The sequence below is a fragment of the Phodopus roborovskii genome, unplaced genomic scaffold (genome assembly GCF_943737965.1).
Source record: "Phodopus roborovskii unplaced genomic scaffold, PHOROB, whole genome shotgun sequence".
Taxonomy (NCBI): domain Eukaryota; kingdom Metazoa; phylum Chordata; class Mammalia; order Rodentia; family Cricetidae; genus Phodopus; species Phodopus roborovskii.
In genome coordinates, this window is record NW_026126576.1 from 1854775 (window position 1) to 1874010 (window position 19236).

The window sequence follows — 19236 nt, forward strand, 5'->3', positions numbered from 1 at the left end:
AAACCTATTTCCAGTCTGTTCTTGAACCAAAAAGGATGCAGCTTGAAAACATGTAAGTGATTTTCCCACCAGCTGTTTGTTCTGCGCATGAAGAGTGAAGAGGAGACCATGGAATTGATTTTATGTTTCTCTTCCAGAAGGTAATAATACAGATGTTAACCAGTGCATAATAATGGCAGATATAGACCTGTGCATTCCATTTACCACTTATAGTGTAGTATAGTGTGTGTGTGTGTGTGTGTGTGTGAGAGAGAGAGAGAGAGAGAGAGAGAGAGAGAGTGTATATGTGTGTGTGTAGGACGTTGTTCTTTATTTAATATTTACTCTTTTCTCTCATTGCTCAGAAGTGGCTGGATTGCTTTTGTTTGTGTTCAGAAATGTTGAGTTCACTTGTTTCAGTGAGCACTTTTTTTAGAAGTTTCTGGGGCTCATTTGATCAGGGCTGGAGTGCTTACGCTTCCTTTCCCATTTTTTTTTTTTTTTCTTCATGTTATTTTTGGCACTGCTGGTGTTGGAAGCTGTGGAAGTGATTCACTGCAAAGTGAATTAATTTTCCACGTTTTCTGATGCGTTCCCCAGTCGCCCCCTGTTCCTTTCCCCCCTGAGATGACTCTGCACTTACACTGCTGTCATCTTTGCTGGCTCAGACAAAAATGCTGATGTCACTTGGATTTCTTAAATTACAGCTGGTAGGAATTAACAGAAATCGTAAAAGTGTACCACTTCCTCATTTTGCTTCTTTCTGGACTAATTGTTGTACTTTCAAGTCCTGTGGGAGGTTGGGAACTTGGAAGCAAATTCTCTTGTCTTTGAGTTCAAAAGGCAGTTTTCAAATTTCCTTCTCTGTTACTCCAGAGATAAGGCTGCCTTTAGGATGGAGCTCTGGTGTGACCTTCAGTAACCTCAGACTGGCTCCTCACTCAGGATCTTACAGGTTGGACTGTTGGACCCGTCTGTCTTCTGGGTGAAGAGTTTTCCACAACTTCCCTTAAGTAAGTTTCCTTATATAGAAAACATTTTTACTCAATCGTCTCTTGCCAGCTCCAGACTGCTCTTGGTATGAGGTGAAAGGTTGTGACTCATTTGCAAAGTTTTCCAAAGCCTTTGCTCTTTGAGAAGTGCTCTCTTTTGACCCCCTTGTTCTCTTGTTTAGAATGTCTACCACCCTCTCTCATTTGTTCTGTCTCCACTCTCATCCCCAGTAGCTTAGTGGCCAGGCCTCAGGCTCTCTACTGGTTTGAATGATGGCTCCAAGAACCTGTCCTTTGGATAGGCCTGTGTGACTGCCACCTGGAGTGAGCATCAGGGCGGCCATGCCCTCTTTGGCTCTATTGATTGAACTGAGCCCCATGGAAGCAGAAATAGAAGGGTTCAGCATTTGCACTTTCCTGTGCTGAGGTTTTTGCTTATTTCGTGTATTTAGAAAAAGCATCCATTTGCAAACTGCTGACTTACTGTTTTCCCTGGAATGGAAACTATTTGGATTATTTCAATGTCTTTTAGCTAAGATTTGTTTGTTTATAGTATTAGTTTTGTTTTCTGGTGTCCTGTTTAGAATAAGTCCAGAATGTGTCTTTTTTACCTTAGAGAATCAAGTGTTCCTTGATGCTTTGGAATTGTGAGGCCTATGTGCATTTGAAATATAATGTTTACTCCACAGAGTCTGAATAGAAACTCTAAAGTGAAAATTATAGATATGTAAATATTTCTATCTTGGAAATTTGCTGTCTTTGAAATTTTTTTCTCTCAATTAAAATTTTCAGAGTACTCCCTTTCACTATTCATTTTCTCACTAATTAACTTCTTATTTTTTGAGAGACGTTTTAATGGCAGACTTATAGATGGAAATCATGTGTGTGTGTTGACTGTTTGATGTGAGGTAGCAATGGGAACTTTGCTGTTGCCTTTCACTGAGTCGATTTAGTTTAATTTTAATATAAAAGATTTAGTTTAAGAGTATGAAATAGTATTTGGTTGTTTGAAGAACAGTTCAATGATGTTAGGATGAAGTATCTTGGTTGAACCTCTGAACATCTTTTTGCTTTGAGAGCTGTGTATCATTACCCCACATTTCCTCTGATGGTAGCAGTGATGTTTGAGTTGAGATTTTGGAATACCATAGGAGGAGTTATATAGGTTAAGCAGTAAGTGAACTGTAAATTTCACTAGGTTGGTGATTGTGCATGTTGTATTTCATCCCTACAAGCAGCATCATGATAGAGCTAGCAATTCCTTAGTAAATATTGAATGAATGAATGAATGAATGCATTCATGTCTGGATGAATGCATTGGAAATCCTGGTTGTAGGACCAGCTGTGCAGTAACTAATTGTGGGACCCTGACTTACTGTTTATGAGAAGACTATCTCTTCTTTTGTACAGTGAAAGGGAAGGAATAGATTAGGGCTGACTGGTTTTGATGCTTGCTGCTCCTTGATAGGAGATGTGAACGTCTTTCTCAGCTGCCTGGGGTCCTTTGCAACTCCAGCACAGGCTTCTGTTTCCACCACTCACTGTGGTAGCATAGATGAAGCTATCTCAGAACCCTTCATTCTGAGGTGTTTTACTCTGACTTTGAGGCTTTGTTTCTTTGTTCTAAGTCAGCAACATCCTGTGACCCTTGTTGGTCAGCAGGTGTTGACCTAAACAAAAACAATGGCAGCAGCATGTACCATTGGCCTCTCCTTCAGACTGTTTTGATATATCAGCTCATATATGTACAATTTAATCAGTAGGCCCAGTCAGTATTCCTCTAGTGGAGTAAGATATGAAGAGATGATGAGACCCACAGTTTCTCCCCTTTTTCCTTCGACTCCCTTTTATAAGTGTACCATGTGATTATTGATACCGATACCTACTGCTATCTGGACTATCTGTCCTGGGGATAAAATATCTGCCTGTAAGACACTGTCTTCTTGCAACTCACTGTGGCATAAATATGAGGCTTAATCTGTAATTGTTGTTGTGAGTCTAAAAGACAGAAAGCCTAGTTATTCTTGGGGACGATGGCATGTGCAAAAAATGTCTCCCTAGCAGGATTGAGCTTGACTTTATCACTGAAAGGGCATTACCAAAGATATGAGAGCAAAGCATTCCAGGTATGACTGGTGCTCCAGGGAGCATGGCTGGATCTGTGTAGGTGAGGGACAATCTAGAGTTGCCACTTGGAGGATGATCTAGAGCATGGCTACATCTCTTGTCCTGGTTAGGAAGGTTCTTGATCAGTGGTTCTCAATCTTCCTAACATGTGACCCTTTAATACAGTTCCTCCTGTTGTGGTGGCCCCCAACCATAAAATTATTTCATTGCTATTTCATAACTGTAATTCTGCTACTGTTATGAATTGTAATGAAATATCTCATGTTCAGGTTATCAGATATGCAACCCCTGTGAAGGGGTTCATTGACTACCACCCCCCACCCCAGGGGACCAGGGGATCAGGACCCACAGGTTGAGAACCACTGTTTCTGGTGAAACTCCTTTGTGAAAAATGACAAAACATGTGTGTTGTGTCTCCATGAAGATGGGTGATGCTTTCAAGAGGGTGAAAAAAAACCTCCATTACAAATTTCAAGGGCTGTGAGGGCAAAAGTAAGGCTGGTATATTACCTGCTGGTCACAGTAAAGTGATCGCTTATTCATTCATCTATTCATCAGGAGCCTCTTCTGAACCCAGCATCATGGATAAAGCGGACATGGTCTCAGCTTTCTAGAAGCCTCTGCTCCAAGTGGAGAATAGTCTTTTGAATTCTTCATAGGGGAAATGATCAGCATTCTATTTGTCCATCTTGTTCACATTCATTTTTTTTTCCTCCAGCTAATTATAGACTGATGGTGTGTTCCTATGACAAGAGTTGAAAGGTGAAGTTAGATAGGCAGATAAGGTCCATGCCTTGCATGGCATATGCTTGCATGCATGCATAGGACTTACAGCAAAGCATTTGGAGATTCTCATAGGTGGATCTGTTCCAGGCAAATTTCCAGACATTTCCCCATACTTTCTATGGAATAGCCCTGGCCATTTAGTTCACTCACAATCCGAGAAGAAAAGTCTTGGGTCTTATGGACCTCAAAGGTGGCTTTGATGGCTACTTTCCTGTTCCTATTGTTGCTGGTGCTTGTGATTTGCATTGAGGAGTAAGAATTGGCTCAAGGCAGCAAGACTGACAGATGTCAGAGAGGTGCCATACTGTAAAGAGATTTTTTTTTTGATATAGAAATGGCACTGGATTCCTCCACCAAATATTCCCCTAAGGTCCTCAATCAGGCCAGCATTGTCCACAATGATGCAGAGTCAACATGGAGCTGCCTGAGTGGGACAAATTCTTAGGAAGATAAAGCATCAGAGCTGATCACTACAGCTAGGGATTGTAGGTTTGGCCTGAGAGTCTGCCTTTCCTATTTTGCACGATTGGCACAGGCCTGCTGCTGTAAGAGCTGTGGAGTCAGCTTATTCTAGGTCTGAAGCTCAGCTGTGTTGGTAAGCAGCTGGGTGAGTCTAGGTGGATGATTAGGGCCGTCTGTTCTTCTGCTGTGAAATGAGGTAGTGGTTAAGCACGTAAGACCTTTTCTTCAACTTGCCTGGGTTTGTATGCCTGCTTTACTGCTGCATGACAATGGGCAGTGTCTTCTCTTTGTGTCTTAACTGACTTATCTGTACTATGATAGCGAAGAAGATGATAATAGTAATTGTTACCTCATAAGGATGTGTTGGGAATTACACGAGATTATATGTACAAAGGGTTTAGCATAATACCGGGCACTTAATTTTCTCTCAGTATTCCTTACTCAGCCACCTTCCATAGCCTCCTTGTATTGTGCTTTCTAGAATGTGCTGCAATACTACCTTCTGACTGTATTTTGTTCTATCTGAAAATTAGTGTTGTGTAAAATACACTTGCTGCTATGTGCTTTTCATGGTGTGAGGTGTGTGATAGGATCTTCTTATGTAGCCTTGGTTAGACTGGAACTCATAGACCAGGCTGACCTTGAACTTGTGACAATGGACAATTCTCTTGCCTCAGCCTTCTGAATATATATTTTTTTCCTTTTAAACTTAAGACTTAATAGTACAATTTCTGTGTGAGTGATATATTTGCCATTCTAAATAATGGATGTCCAGTTAAATTTTAAATAGAGAAGAATTTTTAGTTCATATATGTGCCAAGTATTTTATGGCATGCTGAGATTAAAAAATGTTTATTTAAAAGGACAGAAAGCCTATATTTTTATTTGCTAAATCTGGACACTTAGTATGGGAGTAAAACTTAACCCTGTGCTTCCATTTATGTGTACACACACACACACACACACACACACACACACACACACACACGAATACATACTATATATACACACATATACATATTATATACACGTATATAACACATATTCAAGTATATATTTTTTATTTTTTGTCATAATAACATTTATTATGAAGGCAGGCTGGTGTTTTTCATAATGTATATGATAGCATATATACCATATTTTATGAAATTCTGAAGTGTTTTGACATAGTTTTAACCTAAAAGGGACTGGTAATGATGTCCTATTAAGTAGCTGAACATTCCAGAGAATCCTGAAGATCTCATCACCACTGAAGGAAATTATCTTATTATTCAGAGTCACCTAGCTGGGGAAGAAGGTCATTCCTGAGGGCTGGCCCAGTTTTCCAAGTAGAAAAATAAACACATCCAGTGGTTAGTTTAATATCTTGGAATGAGTTCATCGTATTTACACCTGAAGCTAATCTTTTGAGTAGTTTTGGCCTTGAAGCTATTAGACTACTTGGCGACTTTCAATGAAGTTACATCCAAGATTGAGAGCCTTTGAATTCATTGTTCCCCAAGCATTACTGTGCACACTGGACAGGTGATTGTTCCTGCCTTCAACTCCTTTCAGTTTTGATGGCACTAGAGCAAGAAATGATACTAGCAGAAAGCAGAATAAATAAGGTCATGGTCTATCACAGGTCAAGCCAGGTCCCAGCGGGTTGAATATAGGCAGTAATTGTGGAAACCAAGTGGATTAGAAACAGATTAAATTAGAAGTGGCTTCTTTCAGGGTATTATTTGTGAGAACTAGACAAAAGATGAGAATAATTTCATTTGGGAAATGGAATGTTCTAGGTTAGTGTTAACAAATACCTGGGAGTATCCACAATTTGAGGTGAACATGTTATTCAAATGCTACAAAAATCCATAGAGCAACCCAATGTCTCTTGCACACTTCCTCTCATGTGTAACTGCTGATGGTGTAGGATACCCTGACTTACTTGAGGTAGGTGGAGCTGGATGGATTCCATGTTGGCTTCCTAAGTATTTATTGTGTACCTGCTGTTTTCATGTATGCGATGGCCAGAGAGTCTTAGATGTGGATAATATTTAGGGACTCTTAATCTGTCACTTCATCCAACTAAAATGCATAAAGTGTGATTCCCCGGTGTCCTCTTCTTTAAATTGGACAGGAAGATGTCACGAGAGGCCTCTTGCAAGGCATCTTTGCTTTGAGCATTTGCTTAAATAACTCTGAAAGCTAGTTTACCTCATTTCCTGTTGGGATGGCAACTGTTTATTAAACTTGGTCTAAGTCACAGTTAATAGGCTTAATGGTTTTGAATGGTCCCAAATAACTAACTCTCCATCTGGGTGCCATTTGTAACCAGGAAGGATTCCCCAAATGGGACACAGCACATACAGAACTGCCTGAGATAACCTGTCAACATCTTAGACCTCACTACAGAAACCAAGAGTTTGGAAGGAAAGCATTAAAGTTACAGACAATGCTAAAGTATGTTCAAAAACTCTTCTGCTACAAGTACTCCATGCAATGTTAATGCCATTTAAAAATGGCCCATGTTTAGAACTTACTAGGCCAGGCCTACTCCTCTAGCAAAAGTATTTTTAAGTGTGGCAGGGTGCTCATCTTGGTTAGGAGATGTGGTGTGGAGAATAACTATTTTAAAATTACCCATTTTTAGAAGTTACTGTGACCATCCCTACTCCTCTAGCAAAAATATTAAATAAAGTGTGGCTGGGTTCTCATCTTGGTTAGGAGATGTGGTGTGGAGAATTAGGCTGAGTGGCCTGTCCTGTTCTTGAGTGGGACTGCTAGGATGGCTGGGAATGGGCATGGGAAACCTTGCTATTTTTCAAGTTACATGTTTTAGATTGGAAAGCTCTAAGCTAGAATGGAAATTAGCAAGGCATTGGGGTTTCAGGTATATTGTTTTTGTCCATTAGGATTGGTGTCTGTGTGTGTGCGTGTGTGTATGTGTGTGTGTGTGTGTGTGTGTGTGTGTGAGTGTGAAGTCCAGGCAGGTTATTTGTGGTGGATGTTTTGTCTATTTCAGGTATGAGTGTGGTGAGATGGAGCCTGGATTCAAACCTGTATTGGCTTCTTAAGCATGAAAGAACATAACTGCTTATGTAAGTTTGGGCCTGGCTGAATGTTACTGTTTTTTCCTCTTGATGGCCAGGCCAAATATTAGGTAGTTTAAATATCTGCTCATGGTTCTTACTGCTTTATTTTTGGCCATGCTTAATATATTCCTTTATATATCCATCATTAAGTTATAATTGAAGGTTCATGTTTTATATTTACAATGATGCATGGAAATTGAGCTGTGCCAGCCATTCAGGCTTAATGGCAAATGTTGGCTCGTGCCAGATAGTTTTTGAAATCTGAATGTTTAATCAAAGTGGTCCATCTCTCTTCCTTTCAGGCTATGACTGCACAGGGAGGCACTGCAACTTTGCTCTCTCTCTCTCTCTGTGTGTATGTGTATGTGTATGAGCAGAAGAGTATTTCATTTCTGATAAAAAGTACATCAGCTTGTTATCTTCCTCTCCTAGTGGTTTGCTTGACAAGCCTTTTTGTCATTCCAATTGTCATGAAGGGTTTCGGTGAGTGTCAGTTCAGGAGTGGCCCACATAATGATGGTAGGTGATACACATGCCACAAGCTGTGTCCTGGGAACTGCCACACACTATCAGACATTTGATAGCTGTTTAATTCTCTGGATTTGGGCCATTAATTCATGGAATCAGCTGTTGGAGACTTATAATTGAGGTTTTCCCACGTACCAGGCATTTGCTTTGGTGTTAAGAATACAATGGGATGCTAAATTGGTGAAATATTTGTATTCATGGGACTTTCTTTGTGTGTGTGTGTGTGTGTGTGTGTGTGTGTGTGTGTGTGTGTGTGTATTTCGGCATGTAAAACTAAATATACACGAAGAAACAACTATATAAGTAAATGAAACATATATACATATATATGCTAAATGATGATAACTGTTTGGGAAAAGGAGAAAGAATGAGTAGGCTTACAGTGATTTGTAACTTAAAACTGACAAGGAAAGACTTGATGTGGAAATGGCAATTGTGGAAAGGCCTCAAGAAGATCAGATGGGACATGGAGGCAGTGAGGGCCAGACAGCAGGGGTAAGTCCATGATCCCTGCACAGATGTGATTGATTCAAGAAGAACATCGTGACATTGCTACCTGGAGAAGCTGAGCAGAGTGAAAAGTGTTAAAAGTAGAGAAGATGGCAGGGGTGGTCAGAGGAGAAATGTGATCTGACCAAAGGCAGACCCATGGGGTCTGTGATGTCTTAGCATTTTGCTTATTTGTAGATGGAAGGCCAATATCAACTTCTCATCAGAGAGGTAACAGGGTTGATAATATAGACAGTGGCTCAGTGTGATGAGACACAATGGTAAAAGAATTTGGAGATCAGGGGCCAGCAAGATAGCTCAGTGGGTACTTGCTATCAAGCATGTACACCCTAGATTTATCTTCAAAACTCATGCCTTGAAAGGAGAGCACTAACTTCCATAATTGTCCTAAGGTGTACCTTTGCACTGTGGCACATGCTTGTGATCCCCCCCCCCCCCGCCCTCCAACCAAGAATCTGGAGGCAAAACAATATCCAGCATTCTGAAATTTGATTTTTTTCTTCTTGCAACACAGTGCTCTTTTTTTTTTTCTTTCTTTCTGGTTTTATATTTTGTCTTTCTACACAGGATTTCTCTGTGTGGCTGTCCTGGAGCTCACTTTGTAGACAAGACTGGCCTCGAAATCACAGAGATCCTCCTGTTTCTGCCTCCCAAGTGCAAGGGTTAAAGGTGTGGGCTATACCCTTCAATTAAAATTCAAACCCACCACCATTAAAAAGGAGCTTAAGGTGCCCATTTTTAATGACCTTCCAGCTCTGCTGGATCACCTCATCCAAATTTTAGGATGCTGGATGTTCGGTATACATTGGCTGAGTACATTTCACTTTGACTGTGTAAATGATCTTACTGCCCCTTATTTTTAATTTTGGGAAATATTCCTATAACTCATGTTGAAAACCGTGCAAATTGTGAAGTAGGTTTATGTTAAAGCTTGCTTGCAGGTGATATTTGTGGCGAATCACACATCTTAACCATTAATCTGTAACCTTAGTGATATATGGGATACAGAAAATAGCTTTAAAGTTTTAGGTGTTAACACTGAGCTATCATCTGGGACACAGTAGTAAACAGGATAAAAGTTCTCAAAAGTTGAGTAGGAGGAGATGGTCTGGGCTAAGGCAGACCCCTAGTCATCTCAGGAGGTACGGGAAGAAGGACTGGCTAATTGGAGGCCTGTGAGAGCCTTCACCATCATTGCTGTTCAGGTACATCTTCCCACTAGTTGTTTGCAACACCCGTTGAGCTCTAGTACCACACAGGGTAAGATGTGCCAGGACCTGGCAGACTCTCTTCTATAGCCCTGAGCACCTTGGCTCCTCCCCAAACTGGCACCATGCTGTTTTGCACATCAAAGGCCTGTAATTAACCTGCTCTAGAGGCAGCACAGGGGCCATCTTTTATTACTCTAGAATACCCTTGGGGGATCTTAGCCCTCTCCCTTCTCTCAGAACATTTCTTTTGCTTTCTTTATTGTTCTGGTGTCTCTTCTAGATGGTGCCCAGCTCAGCTGGCACCGTGAATGGTCAGTTCGTTAGTGCCATGTGGAGAAGTCCTTCTTTCTCCTTGCCGTGTGTGTCTCTAGGCCTCAGTGTGAACTATCAGGGGCCCGTGGAGCCCAGTCATGTCATCCATGGCTGGATTTGACCCATTCCTCCTCTTCAGTGGATTGGCTTTTTCTTGTGAAGCCCAGAACTAAGTTTCTAGGTCAAGAGTTCTGGAACAGTTTTCTGAGGTCTCCTCTCCCAGACTTGTCTTTTGGCTGACTCTTCGTTGATACTGAGGAGTGAGGTGTGGATGAGGAGGGTGATTGTCACCATGGTGCTGCAGTTCTCAAAAGAGTGAGGCTTGGGAGCTGCCCCTGTGGTAATGCTTAGGAGGCAACTAACTCTACTTGTAAGTACTGTGACAGAGTAGGTCAGAAACTAAGGCAAGAAAGGTGAGGGGCTGGAGTTATTTCTCCTTTAAACTGTAGGCCTTGACATGCCTGTCTCCAACATCTGCCCACCATTCTTCCACTTGCTTCCTGTAACATCCTCGGGGTAAAGCTTGTTTCTTCACTTGCTTTCCCCTTCTTAAAGAACCTGATCATTTTACTTCTATGTTCATCTGTGTATTTGCGGTCTGATTTCTGCCTCCCTAAGGCCAGAGCTCATAGCTATTGTATTCATGATTGTATTTCCAGAGGTTAGACCAGACAAGGGCACAGATAAGCTTTGTAGAAATATTTGTGGGTTAACTCAATCATTTCCTTAGCAGGAGATTAGATGGTGGAAAGGTGTACTTCATGTTTTCTCTTACCTGTATGAAATGTCTGTGCCTATCCGAGCTTAGACCAACTGTTACCAATTTGGGATATTATCCAAGGATATAGGAGATATGATTTCTGTCCTTAGCATGACTCAGTCTGTGGCTTTGTGGCAGTTTCATTAAGATTGTCTCGGCACAAGCCAGAATTTAGTGAATCACACAGATCAGCATTCTTTAATTGGTGTGGCCTGACATGCTAGGCTATGATTTATCAATTTATTTAACTATAGCTGTGTCTCCTTGCTTCTGTTTCCCAAACTGAGCTTTATTGCATTGGGTCCTCCATTCTACTTAGCTAAAAACAGAGAATTTCTTTGGAGGGTGGGGGCAGGAGTTGTTTTGACTTGTAGATTGAAACATTTAAGAGGTAGGAATAGAAAGCTAAACAGGTATTTCTCTAGAAGAAAAACCAGGAGTTTTGGCTGTATAAAGAATAATAGCTGTGAACTTCATCTCTGAAACCAAATGCCTTAATTATTGATAGAAACAAGATGGCTTTCCCCTAGCTGAGTCGGTGTGTCTGATGCATAGAGAAAATGTGCGTTGCTATACAGGGTCAGCTCTAAGGGATATATGAATAGTCACAGCCTAAAGTGCACAAACTGAACATGTTTACAGGGATGGAAAATATGATGTATACTGTTTCCCAGCCATTCATGCTTTGGGGGAAAAAATTGAGGAAGCAAGGAATCAGAGTGAAAGCTAGATGTGGCTGTTTTATGCTTACTTGTGTGGCATTTGTTAGGTGACTCTCAGCTACTCAGTTTAAGTCATTGAGCCCAGAACTCTCAGCCATAAAGCGGAATAGAGATAAAAACATCAACTGCCTTCAGTTACTGTGATGATTTCATTTGTTAATGAGTGGGAATAGTATACCCCTCTTCAATAATATTATTTTGTAAGGGGACAGTTCACTGGATAGTGGGACAGTACACTGGATAGTGGGACAGTACACTGGATAGTGGGACAGTACACTGGATAGTGGGACAGTACACTGGATAGTGGGACAGTACACTGGATAGTGGGACAGTACACTGGATACGGGGACAGTACACTGGATAGTGGGACAGTACACTGGATAGTGGGACAGTACACTGGATACAGGGACAGTGCACTGGATAGGGGGACAGCGCACTGGATAGGGGGACAGTTCACTGGATAGAGTGACATACACTGGATAGGGGGACAGCGCCTAGTGGGACAGTACACTGGATAGTGGGCACGGGACAGTACACTGGATAGTGGGACAGTACACTGGATACGGGGGACAGTACACTGGATAGTACACTGGATACGGGGACAGTACACTGGATAGAGTGACATATACTGGATAGTGGGACAGTACACTGGATAGTGGGACAGTACACTGGATAATGGGACAGTTCACTGGATAGGGGGACAGTTCACTGGATAGGGGGACAGTACACTGGATAGTGGGACAGTACACTGGATAGTGGGACAGTACACTGGATAGTGGGACAGTACACTGGATAGTGGGACAGTACACTGGATAGTGGGACAGTACACTGGATAGGGGGACGCTACACTGGTAGGGACAGTACACTGGATAGGGGGACAGTTCACTGGATAGGGGGACAGTACACTGGATAGTGGGACAGTACACTGGATAGTGGGACAGTACACTGGATAGTGGGACAGTACACTGGATAGGGGGACAGTGCACTGGATAGGGGCACAGTTCACTGGATAGGGGGACAGTCCATTGGTAGTTAAGTGACAGACTTTGGTGGGGGGGCCCTCATTTGGGTTTGAACTTTGCCTCTGTGTCTTACTGGCTTAGCCACCTTTTGTTACTCATTAGCCTGAACCATGGATGGTTTCCTCATGTAGAGTAGTAATAAAACAGGTACATATCCTATGTTTTTTTCTGCAAATTAACTGAGTTAGAATTTGTCAGGGGCCCAGAGCAGCTCCTGGTCTCTGCTAAGTGATGTGCAAACGTTTTGATTATGATTGAGAGGCCTGAGCATGGCTCCTTTACCACAATGGAGTAATGAAGATGTGGCTTAGCACCCATGAACCTCAGTTGCATTTTATAACGTGAGCATGATTGTGAAAAGCCATGTGAGAAATCAATGATATGAGGTATGTGCTAAATGTTTGGCAAAGGTTAGAACACAGACTACTCTGTATGTTCATTCCTCTCCTGTCATAAAACATCCGGCATAGAATGGAACAAAGGAAGAGGTTATTTGGGTTCATGGTTTGTGGTGATCCAGTTTATCGTGGCAGGGATGATGGTATGGTAGTAGGAGCTTGAACATCTGTAAGTGAGGAAGCAGAGAGAGAGAGAGAGAGAGAGAGAGAGAGAGAGAGAGAGAGAGAGAGAGAGAGAGAGAGAGAGAAGAGAGAGAGAGATGCCCACTATGCTTTACCTGTTTCTGCTTTTTACCCAGTCGGAGACCCCAGTGTACAGGATAGTGCTGCCCGCTTTCAGGGTGGTTCTTTTTCCCTCTGCTAAAGCTCTCTGGAAATGCCCCTTGCAGACAAGTCCAGAGGTGTGTCTCATAGGTGACTCTGAATCCTGTCAAACTGACAATGAAGATTAACCTTCACATTAAATAAGTCATGAGTGTGTCTTAAGACTTAAAGTTGTTCTATTACTATTTAAATTTCCATTGTTTCTATTGCCACATATAGCATTACATTTCAAGATAGTTTCCCAACTCTATATCAAAGTGAATATGATAAAATGGACATTAATATTGAGGTTTACTTCTTTCTGTGATTAGTGGGATAGTTATCCAAACGAACCCCTTTGGGACATTAAAAAGTATCAGGCGAAAGACTTATAATCAAGAATGTATGATTTTATAAGTCCCAAAAGATCAAAGGGTCAATAGTCATGGAAAATTATATAGAAGACAAGGGGAAGTAAAATTTCCAAAAAGAGCAATAATAAAAAGTGACAAGTACTGTTCATGTCTATATCTACTTCCTGTGTTGACTGTGGTTGAGCTCATAAGGACATAGCTTCAATTTCCAGTGTCAAATCCCATCTGCGGGTGATAGTCATGCATCTTTCAGGGAGTAAATAGCTACCAGTTCCAGTGTTGTTAGCATATTCCATGCTAGTTATTTGGGTCATTGTCACTACAATAACTATATTTAGTCCTTTGCATTGTTTTGCAATATGTCTTTAAGTTCAGCTTCCCCTTTTATTTTAGAAAGAAAATAAGAGAGTGACACAGCAAGTAGAATACAGAGTGATGAATGGCAATTGAGAAATCCAGAGCTTTGTCTAGCACACTGGCTCTTGACCGATAGGTCACAACTCCTTTTTGTGAAGGGGTCAGAGACCCTTTACAGAGGTCATCTAAGATCTTTGCATATAAGATATTTACTTTATGATTCATAACAGTAGCAAAATTACAGTTATGAAGTAACAATGAAAATAATTTTATGCTTGGGGGGTTGCCACAGCATGAGGAACTGTGTTAGGAAAGCTGAGAACCATTGGACTAGCATTTGACTAGGAGTCACCTATACTTTAGTGAAAGGGGGAGACTTGCATCCAGCTTCTAAGTAAGCAAAGAAATGCAAGAGGACAGAGCTCTGAGAACTAGATACCCAAGTTACAATATAGAAGGGTTCTGGAGGCACAAGAGCACCTGGAAATATATGAGAGGCCTGGAGAGACAGCTCAGTGGCCAAGAGCTGCTCTTCCACAGGACCCAGGTTCAATTCTCAGCACCACATGGCCCCTCACAGCTGTCTATAACTCCAGTTCCAGGGGACTTAACTCTCTCTTCTGGTTCTGTTGGCACCAGGCACACATGTGTTACACAGATAAATATTCAGTCAGAACACCTATACATATCAAATAAAATTCAAACTTTCTTTTTAAATGAGAATTTTTTTTCTTTTAGGCACGTGGAGATATCTTTAGAGTATGACTTTATTTGAAGGCTAGAACCTGGGTGAAAGATGAACATAGGTTGGGACTCAAAATTGTAGCATCCTTAAAGCTGTGATAGGAGTAATGGGCTTTATTCCAAGGCTAAGAGGGAAGATGGGAATCCTTCATGTTTCTGAAAGGTTGCTGTGACAGTACTGAGGAGACAGTACTGAGGCAGTGGCGATGGAACCAGTCAGAGTCCGTGGAGGCAGGGGACTCACAGTGGCCAGGGAGATGGAGAACAGTGGGTGGAAGGGAGAGGTACCAGGGATACAGGGTAATAGCTAGGATGCGTGGCAGTGCGTACAGTGGGGTAAGACAGGGAAGAAAGGATGCAGTTAGATTTCTCACCTGGGCAAATGGGTAGAACACCGGCACTGTTCATGGTGATGGCTGTTGGGAGAGGCAGGTTGAGGAGGGTTGACACTCTTTGATCATGTAGGTGATGGAATAGTTGTTACTGAGGCAGCTATAAGAGAAGACCTGCTTGGGAACAGATTCTGTGTATTAATCTGGTTTTTGTTTTCATGAAATAGCCAATTAACAGCTGTCTAAGCAAAAAGGAGCTCAGTTTTCTCTGCAAAAGAAGCTCAGGAGTCCATGACCACTGCAATTACTTTGGTCACTCATATCAGAACCAGCAATGATTTTTCTTGTCTGTTAGCTAATGTTTATCAACTGGTGATGGTAATGTGACATCCCATTTACTTTAAGAAGAGGGGAAACACCAAGGAGGTAACAACAGTAGCCAGGGGGGGAAAAAAAAAAAAAAAAAAAACTTTAACAAAACTGCCTCCAGAAACTGTCAACAGACCATGCCTCCTACTTGGTCATCTTGGTATCATGAGCAAACTATGGTCCTTCTTAGTATGAAGGAAGAGACATGCAGGTGGTACTTGCAATTAGTCTGTTTTGTACCTCAGCCAGGTTTTAGTCAAGGGATGGAGGGCTGTGTAACATTTGAGAATTTAGCAGAACTTAATTATCTGGGCAAGCAGTTTCAGTGAATATATTTGCCCTCAACTCCACTGGAAATCCCATGTTACAGTTTCTCATTAATATATAAGTGATACAATTTGTATAAAGTTTGATGGTGCTTTTCTTAGAGCCCTTCAAACACTGTACAACTCTGAATTGTCTTTACAAATGTTAAATACAGCTTTTCTCAATCTGATAATAATCTTGACCTACAAAAGACATGCTTTTTCCCTCAAATATATTCCCAAATCTTCCTTATTCTTCAAACCTCAGCAGACCTAACTCTAGAGCAAATGTGGAAAATTCCACTTGGGTGTTCACCAAGTGATATGCAAGTCAAAGCAGGGGATGCAAGATGGAAAATGTCATACCCTTGACTTTTGTCCTGTGAAGAATAGAATTATTCTGTGTTTAAAAGTAGAGGATGAAGTGCTTGTTTATTTGTTCTGAAGGTAGGATTATTTAATATTATATCAGTATAAGATACAAATATTTGTTCTCTTCTTCACTTTAATTCAAGACAGTGTCATCAGATAATAGACCCAGAATTCTGAAAGTGATTATTTTAGGTAACCATGATTCTGTAGATACATATTGTCTAGTCCCAGAAGAATAGCAGAAACAGCAGACAGTTACAAAAGATCCTGCTGTTTATAATGGGTGAGTTTGGGACTGTTCTGCAACCTCTCTGAGCTGCTTTCTTTCTCTTCTGAGTCTGGGCTGAGATATAGATGGTCTCACAGTAGGCACACTAATATCACATCCATACCCAGCAGTGCCTTGGGGAAAGGATGTGTGGGACACACTGAGAGAGTAAGTGAAACAAAGAAAGATTAATGTGTTCTTCAAGATGTTGTGGAGAGGGAATTAAAACTGGCTGCTGGTGGAGGGGAGCTCCAGGGGAAGTTTAGACAACCACAGTATGTAGATATGCAATGTGAACAGTGTGTGAAGGCTTCAAGGATTTGTTTTCAGCAAGGGTTAAATGAGAGACTTGACAGGATTTTTGTCTGAGGGAGTTGGGACCTTGTCCTGTCAGTGATGAGGAACACCTGAGGACTTTAAGAAGGTTCATATAAATCTACTTTTAAAGAAAAATGGAATTCATGAGTCTGAGATTACAGGCATTTGACATTTTCATAGATACTTTGAGATAACTATAGGTTTTATATACAGTTGTAATATGTACTAGAGCTGGGCATAGTGGTGCACACCGTTGACACTGGCAGCCAGGAGGCAGAGGCAGGGAGATCTCTGAGTCTGAGATAACCTGGTCTACATAGCAATTTCCTGGCCAGCAAGATCTATATAGTGAGACCCTGTGTCCTAGTTGGGGTTAATATTGCTATGAGGAAACACCATAGTGTTGTGGGGAGGGGGGTTAAAACTGCCTATTGGATGGTGAAGGGGAGCTCCAGGGCAAGTATAGACAACTACAGTATGAAGGTATGATGAAAAGCAAGCTGAGGAGGAAAGGATTTATTTGGCTTACACTTCCACATCTTAGTCCATCACTGAAGGACACTAAGACAGAAAGTCAAACAAGACTGATGCAGAGGCCGGGGAGCAGGGGGTGCTGCTCACTGGCTTGCTCATCATGGCTTACTCAACTTTCTTTCTTATAGAATCAGCACCACTAGCTTAGGGATGGTCCCACCCACCCTGGGCTGGGCCCTTCTCCATCAATCACTAATTATGAAAGTGTCCCCCAGTCGGATCTTTTTTTAAGCTACAACCTTTACTTTTTACCAAGATCACATGTTAACATAACAATATGAAACACAGCACAACTTCAAAAGTTCCATGGTATTTAAAATTTTCAACACTTTAAAAGTCCAATATCTCATTAAAAACTCAAAGCCTCTTGTTTGTGGGTTCCTATAAAATCAAAACTAAATTGCATACTTTCTAATTCCAAAATGGAAGAAAAGCTCTAATAAGACGTAACTAAAACCCAATTCCAATAGTGTAATTAGCTCAACTTTGGACATCTGAGACTTTCTCATCATCTTCTGGCTTCCAAGAGTGCAAACAGCTCCATTTCACTGACTCTGGTGCCTGAAGCACACACAGCTGTGCTTAGGATGGCCCATTCTCTTTTTCACTGCTCTTGGTGGTTAAACCACGGTGCTGGCATCTACAATATCTTGAGATAGCCATTGCATGAGACTTCGCCTTCACCAATGCCATTTCCTGGCTTCTCTTTAGGGCCTCTAATCCTGCCACATGGTTCCAAGCCTCAGGTTCTTTCCATGACCCCTTCAGTCTTGCAGCTTCCTTCGATGTCTCCAGAACCAGTATCACATGAGAGACTCTCATACATTGCTAAATTAGGCTGCCAATTTAAGACCTATCCTTGGTCCTGCTGCAGCATGGCTTCCCATAGTCAGATCTTATGGAGACATTTTCTCAAATGAGGTTCTCTCCTTTTGGATGACTCTAGCTTGTGTCAAGTTAACATAAAACTAGCTAGCATTCCCTGTCTCAAAAATAAAATTATTGGGACACCCATATCTAATTCCTCTCATTATAATATTGAGTTATTGCAACCTGGAAATGAGCTCCTGACTATAGAGGGAAATAATACAGGTGTCAGCATTTGTGTAAATCGTTATGGAAGCCACAGGATAGCATAGATACAGGGATGCCCTTCTGGGGCTGCTGCAGTCATCCAAGATGGGCTGAGACAGTGAGGATGCCAGTGGGTATTTGGGGATTAGCCACAGGATCTGGCAGACCCCTGGGGATGCAGAGAGCAGCTGGTTTCTAAGGCACATACATGGATTCCATGTTTCATTGAAGGTTTCCTAATAAGTTCATATAAAACTAGCACAGTTTATTTACTCTAGGAATATGTGCATCACCCCTAAAAAGTGGTTGTAGACTCTAGACAGTTTACCATAGCTCAGGACTTCAGAGAGGGGGTGTGACAGAGAATGGCAGCCCCTGCCATGTTCAGTGTGCAACTCGAGTAGCCGTGCTTGAAGGCCCAGTCATGGAAGATTATTACTATGTTATAATAATCTACAAAAGTGTTTATGGATCTGATTTTTAAAAAGAACGCATGAGCTACTCTGAATTCCTCCTGTGAGCCCTCGCCTGTAGCATCACCAGCTCTTAATGTTTTTAAAATGAGTATTAATCAGTAGATGCCAAGGGCGGATTACGTTCATAGCCACACACGTAACCCTTGTGCTAGAATAATGGTAGCTACCTTTTATTGAGTGCTTATTATGCATCAAGCAGCCCGTGTGCATTATCTAGTTGGATCTTCACAACAACCCCATTAGTGACTGTTATTCTTTGGCTGAACAGATGAGGGGGCACTGAGGTTAAGTGGGGCTGTGTGACTAAGTGACAAACTGTGATTCAAACCCAGGACTTCCTGATTTCTAATTCTGAGTATGTGCCATGCAGTTTTAGGATATGTTAGTATATCAGAATATCCACTGTGCACTTCATTTTCTTTCTGGTCATTCCTTGTTCCTGATCATTACCCTATTAAGTACTCCCAAACTAATTTGGTTTCTCAGTACCTTTGACCCTTTACCAAGTAAACCACTGGTCCTTTCAT

General features: G+C 41.6%; 1 protein-coding gene across 13 annotated transcripts in view; it reads left to right on the forward strand.

The window, feature by feature from the left end:
- The window catches only part of Mitf (melanocyte inducing transcription factor), a 211242-nt gene that overhangs the window by 19452 nt on the left and 172554 nt on the right, over positions 1 to 19236 (forward strand). Inside the window, exon 1 of one of the 13 annotated variants that reach the window (XM_051203498.1) lies at positions 9 to 140. The exons of the other annotated variants lie outside the window; for them this stretch is intronic. Within the exon in view, the coding sequence (XP_051059455.1) occupies positions 88 to 140 (53 nt within the window). The 5' untranslated portion in view covers positions 9 to 87. Of the gene's footprint in view, positions 1 to 8; positions 141 to 19236 lie in introns of those variants that run through there. 13 annotated transcript variants of the gene reach the window in all.